The sequence below is a fragment of the Rhipicephalus sanguineus genome, chromosome 7 (genome assembly GCF_013339695.2).
Source record: "Rhipicephalus sanguineus isolate Rsan-2018 chromosome 7, BIME_Rsan_1.4, whole genome shotgun sequence".
In the NCBI taxonomy this organism is placed as follows: Eukaryota; Metazoa; Arthropoda; class Arachnida; order Ixodida; family Ixodidae; genus Rhipicephalus; species Rhipicephalus sanguineus.
The window spans coordinates 159,900,945-159,913,132 of record NC_051182.1 but is presented as its reverse complement, the minus strand read 5'-3'; the positions used below and the strand labels follow the sequence as shown (position 1 = coordinate 159,913,132).

General features: G+C 43.1%; 1 protein-coding gene across 1 annotated transcript; it reads right to left on the bottom strand.

Moving 5' to 3' along the window:
* Positions 1 to 596: 596 nt before the first annotated feature.
* On the bottom strand, positions 597 to 11,680 carry LOC119400408 (deoxycytidylate deaminase). Its single transcript, XM_049418073.1, has 5 exons — positions 11,496 to 11,680; positions 8,579 to 8,726; positions 6,939 to 7,073; positions 4,575 to 4,789; positions 597 to 737 (listed from the first exon to the last, which is right to left on the bottom strand). Exons 1-5 carry the CDS (start codon positions 11,540 to 11,542, stop codon positions 671 to 673), a joined length of 612 nt encoding a protein of 203 aa, XP_049274030.1. The 5' UTR covers positions 11,543 to 11,680; the 3' UTR covers positions 597 to 670.
* Between the last annotated feature and the right edge of the window lie 508 nt (positions 11,681 to 12,188).

Here is a 12,188-nt window from a genome sequence, read left to right as displayed (position 1 = left end):
AGAGGCTGAAGAAATGGCATCTTTGCCTATCACGTGTAAAGTGTTGTCGACAACACTTTGGTTGCACCAAATCATGTACATAAATAGAATTCGGCCTCTACACTGCCTCATTCTTGATAGGACAACTATGAAACATGACCCCGCCAGCGCTTCAACCTAGCAAAAGAAACACTTTCATGTTGCTATCTCACAAGAACATGCTTAGGGATTCTCTGCAACTTTTTCTGTAATTTCACTTCAAATTATTTGAAAAATGTTTGAGAAATATTCGAAAATTATTCGAAAATTATTCGATTCGATTCGCACTCAATCTTTATTATTCGAATTCGCTTCGCACCCAATATTTTGCTATTCGCACTGCTCTAGAACTTATGATGAGTCCTATTTTCCAAAGCACACTTGCTTTCAGAATTAAGGATTTTGCTATATTTCTTCAGTTCCCATTAACACAGAAGCTAAAACAAACGTCAGCTTTCAAATACTAATTGGCTAAGCAGTTTGTAAACAATAACAGCGACGATTCATGTGTAATTACAGAATTAGGCAGATCACAAGAACAGAGTGGTTCACATTATCCTCTCATAAAGTTTCAAAGTAAAGTACTTTAATATTTCACTTCATGTCATGGCTAAATTCATTTAATAATGTTGATGATGTAACAGTATAACAATCAAACTTTGAAGGCGGCTAATTGCTGAAAGTCAATTACTATCTTCTTAGTCTCGGGAACAAGTTGCCTGAAAAAAATAAAAGTAGAACAAAGGCTCAGTGAATGTTCTTTTTGATGAACAGTCTTTAAAGAAGACAAAGAGATGTCATCATCATTATTGTCTTGTGACTAATGAAATATCTGGTTAACTACAAGAAAAATAACATTGCAATGACTGAGTAGCAAGAGCTGCATAAGTTGCAAAGCTATTTTCACTATTATTTTTTTTCCATGGCTTAGCCAGCACATATTGCACAATGTTTTCATTTTTTTTTTATGGTGCTTGTTCTCACTACGTTGTTCCTATTACAGCCAAACCTTGTTAATACGTACCCGCTTTAAACGTACTAACGGTTAAAACGTAGTTGCGACGAATCCCCGACCGAGTCCCATAGAGCCCAATGCATTCGCTGACCGCTTAAGCCGTAGTGGTTCGCCCTATGACTACCGGTTAGTGCGTACCCTGCGTACCGCGATAACTTTTTGTGCCATAAAATTTTACTACGCCGCTCAACTTCCCGACGCCAGAATGTGCCGCCAAAGGTCTTCCGCCTTTTTGAGAAGTGCGCAGATCAGTCGATCCCCGATTCCGACTTCCGCGCGATTGCGGCGACGTATTTGCGGGTAAGCATCGGGAAAGAACGAAGGCGAGGTGGCGGCCACCGACCTATCGCCGACAACCTTATCGCAATAAGTATCTTCAGGTATCTGCCCGGGCACGCGTGCGGCGCAGCGCTACTTTTTAAGCTTACTGCACGCTTTTATTAGGCGACAACCTGAACGCGCTGAGCCGCCGATCGCTGCCGGTTCGTTGTGCGCGGCCGTCTTCAAGGCTGAAGTTGAATTAATGGCACAAATGCTCGGGCAGGGACGAAGAACTTCAGCCATGTACCAACTAGCCCGACTGCAAACGCTACTAAGCCGTCATCAGGCGCGCACCGCTTTGTAGAAGCGTAAGCAGATCGCTGTTGCGTAGTTAGCGTTGCGGGCCGCGGGCGCCGAGAAACCTCGCTGCATTGACGCTATCACACTAAACGCACGTGTACGATACAGCAAGCGTAGCGCGGTTGTAACCATACTGCACGCTTTTATTAGGCGACCACCCAACGCACCTCCGTCCGCTGCCAGGACCGCTAGAGCATCGCGGAGTGCGCATCGCTTGCATGAAGCTCGTCATCGCTGCGTAAACCGAACAAGCTACTCGCCGCATCTGTGCACAATCTGGAGCGAAGTGGGTACGAACAACATTCCCACGATAAATGCGCGCGTGCGGCACAGCAAGCGGCCCGGTAGTGACGGCGTGAGCCGGGTAGGTGACGCGCTGCACGCAACTAGCCGGGAGGCGATCGGCTCCACGCGGCCGTACCGCTTTTCACTGGAACTGTGTCAGTTTTCGTTTAGTAGCAGATCGCGGTTAGACGCACGCACATATACCGCGGAAAGCAGACACTGTCCGTTCTGTCGCTACGTCGGTCACTGCGTTGACCGCGTATCCCGGACCCTGCAATACTTTCGAAATGCTCTTCGGCGTCGCCACTACGCCCTATCGGGCGGTCGTGCGAGTGTGCCAGGATCTTTTCTCCACTTTCGCAAAAAGAAGGAAAAGGCTTTGCGGTGGGTACTTTAGGCAATATTTGCTGTGGCACTCTATTTATTTGCTGGCGGTGATGGCGTACGCTAGGAAATGCAAATTTGTACTTGGGTGTTTAATGCGTACTACCGTTTAGTGCGTAGTTATGCCGCGTTCCCGGCAGGTACGTATTAACGAGGTTTCACAAGTTTCTGCTTGGTGAAAGACGTATAGCTACATTTTCAAGCATTTTGTAAAACTTATGGCTAACTGTTGAGCAAAGGTATATGATTTGATTATCTACCTGCATTTCATGAATTGTATTATATATGTTTTGAAATGTATCTGAGCTCAAGGGGTCACTTAGGAATGAATGGTGATAAACATGACCCATGAGACGTGATATGTTAATGTGGTTGCTGCTATCATCACTTGGAATAATTAAGCAATGAATGGGGGTAGTTGGTCAATGTTAATGATTGTGTTGCGCTTAGTTCTACACTGACAGCACAGTAAGAAAACCAATGAAACAACAAAAAGCAGACACATGTGACGCAAAATGATTGCGTTTCTGAGTGCTGCTTACCTGAGCCGATGTTTGCCCACTAAAAAATTAGATACTGATCTGAAGCTTTTGGGCAACGTTCCTGGGGCTTTACTGTCACAACAATGTAAGAACAATATTGGGCATTATTACATGGTGCATTTTTTGCAAAGGAAGTTGCTCTGTGATGATGCAAAACAAGAGAAGACAAGCAGGATGTCCCATGTACGCGAAACGGAAAAAAGTTTCATCAACTCCAGAGCTTCCTGTTATTGCAGGTTCCTGCTATTCTCGGGTGGGCAGCGATTTCTTCGCTTTCACAAAACTTCCTTAAACTTCAGGATATCCACGTGACTCATTTGTCATGTCCTGTTTGCATATCGCTCAGCATAGCATCAGTTTCGGCAGTCAATTCTTCCCAGAAATTGTTATGAGGCCAGGAGATGTACTTTAGAACGATTTCTAGAGACGTGGTCAATGAGATGAACACACGTTGTTTCAATATACTAATCATCTATGACTGCTTTTGCTATCCATATGACCCCTTTGAATAATGTTTATACATTATGCAACGATATCATGTAGCACCACTCAAATATGTATAAAGCATACATACTAAAACATACGTATTTCATTATTACTATGTCAGAACCTATGTTACACCATATCTTTTACAATTTTCCATGGTATGACACCCGGTTTCTCAATTTCTTCTGTTTTCATGATCTTGCTAAAAAAATAGCCCCCTTCACATAATACTCCTACATGGAGCCTGTGAAGCATTTAAGTACATTGCAGTATGCACAGGGTACATGTGTTGAGGAAGTAAAGGAGAAGATGAAGAAGAGGACGAAGACAGCATACACCAGCCTCGTTATTGCGTTGCACATTGTCTTGTGCTTTCTGTTCGAAAAATGGGGAATCACAAGTGAGAGTGTGGAGAATGCCAAACATGGCGAGAGTTGTTGTGAGGGAGGAGAAATGGAGAAGAGAGCATAGTTAATCGAGAAACAGCGCAAAGGACAAGGAAGGCTACAAACACAGCACTGTGTTTGTTGTAGCCTATCTCGTCCTTGTCTGTCATTCTGTTTCTGGGTTAACTGTGGATAAGTAACCAGCCCGCGTGTCCACCCGCCTGATTAGCAGTTGTTGCGGAGACACGTTACGGTTAATAAAGTTAGCGCTAGTTGTGCCAAGCCTGAAAGGATAGCAAAGTTGGGGAGCCTTTCTTGTTTCTCTTTATTTTTCTTTCTGTCTGTTTTTTCATATCCAATTCTTTCTCTCTCTCTTTATTTCTTGCTTCCCCTTTATTTCTATCTCTTTCTTGTTTCTCTCGCCTTCTTTCTCTTGCTGTCTGGCTCTCAGTTTTTTCTAATTGCTTTTTAGCGTCTGTTTCTTTCTACCTCTTTCTCTGTCTGTCTATCTTTTTTTCTTTTTCTTTCCTTTCTTTCTCTTTATTCTCTCTCTTTTCTATCTCTTTCTTTCTCTTTGTACTCCTTCTCTCGTCTATCCGAGTTACTGAATCCTACACCGAAGAAATTGGCGCACTGCAAGAGTATGCACAGGGTACACGTGTTCAGGAAGCAAAGCAGAAGATGAAGAAGAGGACGAAGACAGCGTACACCAGCCTCGTTATGGCGTTGCACATTCTAGAAAGGCAGAGTCCGTTCATGATGACAATAGTTTTTGTTAATGCAAAACGGCAGAACGGAGAGCTTAAACAGCCCCGCTGTCAAAAAAAGCGAGCTAACCTGAAGTCAACCCCGGCTTTTGTGAGAATGAGCCTCGACGCAACATAGGTCGGGTCTTCAGGGTGCTTGTCGCAGAGGAAGACCACGTGCCGGATTCCGGACTGGACCACCATTTTGGCACACTCGTTGCAGGGGAAGTGCGTGGTGTAGAGTGTGCAGCCACGCAGCTCGAAGCAGTTGCGGTTGAAAATGGCGTTCATCTCGGCATGGCAGCACTGCAGGGAAGTGAGCGAGGGTAGGGGCGAGGTGTCAACAGCTGGTAGACCAGACGGTAACAAACGGCACAATGCTTTGGTATTTATAGATAACCATAATCAATTACACTCCTAAATTAGGTAATTGTAATTACAATTTGATACATTTTCCTGTAACCTGGACAGGTCTAGTCATATCCAGTAACATGCTTGTGCATACTGTCAACGTAATAAAAGGATTGTTATTAAGCTATATTAGCACTAATAATTAATCATGAAGCTCACAATAACAAAGTTTCGTTGCAGGTGTCCTTAAAAAGACTGACAACCGATTTTTGTGGTGCCTCTTTAGAGCAACAAAACGTTTACCGGTGAGAGTGTCTAATCACGGAATGGTAATGAAGAAAATGCCGTGAAACATTTGTAATCAGAATTTTTCTATCTACGACGAATATGAAGTCGCATACACAAGTGACAACAGATGCTGCAAACAGTGAACGTAAGATTGGTTTGTGTTCGAGCGTGGCGGCTTGCTGCGCATGCATGCATTCCGCGTGCATGCCACGGTTCGACATGTTCCACTGGTTACTGCGAAGACAGCGCCGCTTCTCAATGTGCAACTCCTTTTGCCTGATAAGCAGCACAAAATAGAGCGGGGAGAGATAATAATATACATACTCTAATTTTCAGGACTAATTATGGCATGCATGACAGCAACAGACTACGTGACTACGCAAAGCAAAGTGACCGACTTTGTATTCCAGCTACAAGGCTCTTCCACTTGGCTGCTCGACATACCGGTTTTTGTTACTTTTAAGCATGATTTAAAAACATAAATCCAACTCACAACGCAAAAAGGATGCTGGAATCTGTCACTATATTTCACGCTCTTTTCATTTCTACCAGGGTCTAATCACACGTTCTGGCCAGTTGTCGGTCCCTTTAAGTACATTATGGTATCAAAGAGAGTTAACTGAATGCCCGCATTATCAGAAATCATTAAAATAATATCATTAGAATGCTGCTCTCACAGTGAGCAAATTCAATACCAAAGGAATCACATATCCCTGTTGTTTGAATTTTGCTGACAGCTGTCCCTGTGAAGTAAGAATGAGAATGAGTGAGTAAATTTGTCGGAACTGTATGGGTTGTTCTTAGCCTAAAATTGACCTCTAGGGCTGTCTTTGATTTGCATTTAATTCTTAAAATGCCGTTATTACAATGCAAAAACTGAAATAAAGCGTTGTGCTGGTGTATCATGCAGATGTGATGTATGTCAAAGGGACCGACAACCACTTTTTATGGTGCCTGTTTTCATTAGTGCAATAGAAAGCATACCGGTAGAGTGTCTAATCACGGTATAGTAATGCGGAAAACACCGTGAAACATTTATAATAAAAATTTTTCTATTTACGGCGACTATGAAGTTGTATACACACAACACATGCCAAACAGTGGGAGGCGAGTGCAACAAGCGGTTCATGTTTCATCAACGTGCATGTGCCGCAGCTCGACATGTCCCACTACTTGCCGTGAAGGCAGCACTGCATGCCTCAGCGTGCAACTCCTGTTACCTTGTAAGCAGCACTGAATAGAGCACTACTGATGAATAATAATATACAGACGCTAATTCTGAGCACTAGTCATGGTAAGCATGAAAGTATTAGACTATGTACAGCAATGTGAACAACTCCATAATCCAGCTTTGAGGTTCGTCCACTAGGCTGCGCAGCATATTGTTTTTTTTTTGCTTTTAAATGCAATTTGAAAATATAAATCCTACTCAGATCGCAAGAAGAATGCTAGAATCTGTCACTGTTATTAACGGTCTTTTCATTTCCATCAGGATCTAATTACACATTCTGGCCAATTGTCGGTCCCTTTAATGCATAACGTTCTGTGTGATGTGTTTTATTAATTTGGTGGCTTCGTGAAAGTGTGTGACAATGTTGCGTTTATAATGATGGTTTGTCAAAGTGAACGACAATGTCAACAAAATGCCTGTGCCTTTGCTGCTCTATTTGCGAATACGGGGCCGAAGGACTCCCTCAAGCCATCCTTGAATGGCTTTTCTCTTCGCTTCCCATCACATATGTTGTGATAAACAAATCAAATCAAGTTAATCAATCAATCAAGGAGCACAGGAGGACCAACCTCTGAAGCACTCACCATAGAGATACTTGGTATCGACCGGCGAATCGCTCGACTTGCCCCACGGCATTTCGTCATCGCTGAGTCCGTTGGGCATTCCGTTGTACCCTGCTCCGACGATCCTGTTCTCTTCGTTGACGATCACACAGCCCACCTGCAGTACGCGAGAAATTCTATACTCCATTTCATACATCAGGTGCAATGCTGTGGAAGCTATGCAAGAAGTTCAGACAGCAAAATGTGTAAGTCTATGCGTCTCGTGCTTGGATTTCATCGTTATAAACGTGGCCTCTGCGATTGGCCCTTGATGCGCGTTACCGGAACAAATCGCGGAGGCCACGATACGAGAACAAAGAGATGCTAAGCGATCCAGAACAACCTAATGACAACCGTAAAAATAACGGGGTGTGTTTATTTCGAAGGCACAAAGCATGTTCACTCACTGCTCAGTCTAAAAAAAAAAACCAAAACAAAACAAAACACATTAGAGGTGGCAAAATCATTGAACGATTTCTTGATGGAAATACATCTACTGCAAGAGGCCTCGCTAGCTTCCATAGCATTTTGCATGATAAATGAAATGGAATATTAAAAACCCAGGACTTGTACAAATATCTGCAAGGACAAGTTAGAGGATAGGGGAGGGGGTGGAGTGTGAACAGGTCTAATCAGTTCTTTCGTGCCTGGCAAGGTGGCTCCGGAATCATTAACTATAATTCAAGAAGCAACGAAGCGAATGCAAGCTAATTACCTAATACAACACAATTGTTTGTTCACCTTGCAAATGATCATTCTCTTGATTGTTACAACTAATGCTATACTACAATGTACAGAAGGTAACTATTCAATTGTTGTGTACCCTTTGTGATCCTTACACTACGTAAATTGCCGAATGTAGTGAACTTTTGTGTTTGTATGTTGAAGCACCTCATTGCTGTCGATTTTCAAATCACATTTAGCAGCCTATTCTTTCTGTGTTATTGTTGCATTGCAAATGCGCATTCTGTCATTTATTTTTGTCTTCCCTTGTTTATTTCCTGTGAAGTACCCACTCATGCTTTGGCCCCGAATAGGGCCTGCAGTATTTGTAAATAAATAAATAAATAAATAAACAAATAAATAAATAAATAAAACAGAAGCCCTTCCCGTATCAAGAAAATGAGGTCAAGCGAAGCCTGACTGTGCGTGCCTCACTTTTCTTTCTTTCTTTCTTTCTATCGCATGGCACAATGCTCCCTCGATCCTAACTGTTTCCTTCCTGCATGCCGGTAATTGGACCTTCACCCATGTGCTTAGCAAAGCAACGCTTCTCTTGCTACAGGCAACAACTACGGTCACGAATGAAACAATGTAATGCAACAATGATAGGCAACAATTAAATGTGGCAAAGTGAAATGCCAAGTGACTTCGATAAAAGATTAGATCCTACATAAGAAACACCTGATTGCCGACAAGCCCAAGATCAAGAGAGTATCAATTATTGGAAAATGGCGCATGCAAACACCCATGTGATTGGCGCACCTCACGGGCCTCTTTGTGTAGAGCTGAATTTCTATACAGTCGCCGGCACCGGGTTTTTCGTGAGCTATGTCACTGCCACTGCCACCAAAACCTGTAACTTATAGAAGCTTTGCTTAATAAATTAAGAAATATTGTTACCTGTGTGTTAGGGTCCTTGCTGCGCATGGCTGCCAAGTAAGCAGAGGACATGAAGTAGTCTGGCCACGAGAGGTAATTGGTGCGCTTTGTGTGTTTCAGGCGACAGCTCTGCTCAGAGATTCTGAGAAGGCGGACTGTGCAGTCGCTCCTGCAGGTTTCAAACATCCCATTGACAAATATTTCTTCCAACGTCTCTGAATACCACAAGTGGATTGTGGGACGACAAATATCACATAACGCATGCGACACCAGACACAGATCCAGGTTGTTTTCCAGGAGGCACAGGTCTAACGATGAGATGGTGATTGTCAATGATGATGCTGATACGTACACTCACTAATAACAACATCAGCAGTAAAATAATAATTCCCCTAAAATGCACCCTGTACCTTGCGGGTAATGCAAACACATAAATAATAATAATAAGTTTAGTCCTGGTCCTGTGAGCTTCATGATGACATAATTACAGTTGTGAAGGAGGACATCATCAGCTTGTCACATGCCAAATTTTCATTACACACACACAATCCTCAAAGGGCGAGAGCGGGGGGGGGGGGGGGGGGGGTGAGTTGCTGATGTGACATTTTTAATATGAACTGCCAATGAATAACCGCACTGACAAAGGGGAGATGGGTACTGACAGGAAAGGCGCTCATCTTGACACAGAGTTTCATTTGACATGAACAATCCCGTGGACGTCAACAGCACATGCGCAAGAACTAGTATTCCTCTTCTGAAAATGAGGAAACCAAGAAGGCACAACACAAAAAAAAAATGATATGCATTGATCATGACAATATATTTTGTTGGTAAGTGAACTAAATAACATGTTATGCAGCTATCATACTTGCTGGCATGCTACCAGCATTCCTTAGCGATGGTTAATGTAGGCTAAGTGATTTGTAATGTTGGCTATCAGCTGTAGTAACATTCTATTAATTCTATTTCGATCCAATGATGGAGTTGTGTACCAATTTCTTTATTTATTACCAAGCTCTACCAACTTGTGTGGGAGGGTCTATTCGCAATTCAACAGTGGTGACCTGATCAGAAATGTCATGTCTGACGTCCATAGGTCAGCAAACTCACTCGGACTCAGATCAGGTCGTGAGTCTGAGTGAGTCCGGATAAGTAATACTTTACTGAGTTTGAGTTCGAGTGAGTCCAACTGAAAAAAAAATTAGTGAGTATGAGTACGAGTGAGTCCGGTTGAGGAAAATATTGGTGAGTCTGAGTGCAAAATATATTTCTTGAGTGAGTCTGAGTGAGTTGCACCTTTTATTGCCTACCTATGTTTCTATCCACTCAATTTCAGCTTTACTATCAGCCTTATACCAGCTTACGTTTATACTAAAGTCTATTCACACATATCTCAACGCACTAGTGTTCACGCGCCACCTCAACATTTATTGATTAGAGGCGTGAGTTGGGGGGGGGGGGGGTGCCATGGCCGTCCCCTGCAAACTCTTTAACGGTAAGTTCTTGATAATAATAATAATATCTGGGGTTTAACGTCCCAAAACCACAATATGATTATGAGAGACGCCGTAGTGGAGGGCTCCGGAAATTTCGACCACCTGGGGTTCTTTAACGTGCACCTAAGTCTAAGTACACGGGCCTCAAACACTTTTGCCTCCATCGAAAATGCAGCCGCCGCGGCGGTAAGTTCTTGATAAAAATATCTTGTATGAGTCATGTAATATCTTGTATGAGCCAACTAGCTCAGCTCTCTGTTATTCTATGAGTGACGTATTTCATAAAAACGTCCTCGCTTGATTGAAACCACTAAAAACTCGTGTTTGAAGGTACAGGACCCAAAGGCGTATCGTAGAGCACTGATTATGATAGATATTGGCGTTAAAAAGCATTGACACCATGATTGAAAAACCTAATTTCACGCAAATGGACTCATGAGTCTAGTCACTCAGACTCAAGTGAAGGCGTGAGTCCGGGTGAGTCCGGCTGAGTTATATGTTGGCGAGTCTGAGTCCGAATGAGTCTGGTTGAGAAAAATTTTGGAGAGTCTGGGTCCGAGTGAGCCCAGAGCAAGTGATATTTCTTGAGTGAGTTTGAGTGAGCTCCAATTTTTTTGCCAACCTATGATGACATCACACCACCGCTCTACAATTTTAAAGGAAGGCAGGGTTGCGCCTGTCTTTGGATAAGTATCGCTACTTTTGCCAGTGTCAGTGGCCGGGCAACGTCAATGAAAAGGCGAAGGGGAGGGGCAGCAATATATGTAGTGCTGTTTCGCGGTTCTTACTATTTTGCCAACCGGTGAAGTGATTATTAGTGATATGTGACGTTTATGCTCACGTGTCGTGACCACTAGCTGTTGAAGTAGCTTTCTAGCCATCCTGGTTGAGGTGCAAATAGACTCTGCCAGCTTAACTTGGAAAGCTCACTGTTGCCGAGTCCAGTTCAGTACGCGTGGAGGCTGCACAATTCAAAATATCGCGCCGACAGATCAGTGTTTCCCAATGTATCTGACAGATGGCACCACACTCCTTGCTAGAAAATTTCAGTGACACTGTTGACTTCGTTGTGTTTGTACGGACTAAAATGGGACTGACATTATCTCATTGTATTGAAATATGTTGCAGGGAGGGTGCGGTTGAGTATTCAGCCCACCTGATAGCTACAGTTCGAAACGAAAAACTCTCCAAAGCCAGCTAAACAGCTGGAACTTAGCAAACGCTCAGTGAACAGATGGTTACAACACTTGGTAAATTATCGGAAACTAGCGGTAATGCTGGAACTCTGTCGATATCTCCTTTCGGGAAAGTATGCGCACATATATTGCCCAAACTGACCACGCTGTTCACTTCCTTCTACAAATATGCACAAGACACGGAAAAGCCGGTAATGGGAATAAACGGTAGCACTTAGTCGTCGTCGTAGTTGTCGAAAAACTTACAGTTCCTCGGTAAGCCTCTTCTTTTCTTCCTCTGACGTAGGATTCATGGTGCAGCCGATGTAACTGCTAAGATCTACTCAAAAAACAACAAATAAATAGTGAAAACGCGATGTAAACACAGCTACAGGTCCGCCGGCATGATTGAATCGCGCACCACGTGTTTTCGGCTTGGCTTTTGGCTTCGCTTCCGCACGCGAGTTTTTTTAGAGAATTTTTGAGAGAAATACTAAATACGTCAAATTTTGTTATAATCAATATGGGTTTAAATACAACATTGTTGTGCGGGTCGAGAGCTGACTTTGAAGTCCATGTTCATGTTAAGATTTTGATAACTACGCCATGACCGACAGGGGAAGAGGGAAATTTGAACGTAAAAACAACGTCGTGTTCGTCCTACTTTCAGCTGTTCGTGTTCCTTTTCATCGCGAAAGAATATTATGGCTGAAGAGCGCAAAACTACGGGACAGCGATAGGACAGCACGTGTACCCAATAAGCTGTTTGTCGCAGTCTTATTTCTCCAATAAAAAATCCAGTGCTTGTCCTGTCAGTTCTTTCCGTAATTTTTGTCATCTTTTGCTGCTTGTCTTTTCCCCGTTTCTTACTTTTTTTCATCTAGAAATCCAGAGTAGCACTAAAAAGACAAGGTCTGAAAGTCGCTTTCGTAACAATGCAGCTTTTGTTTACAGTTGACG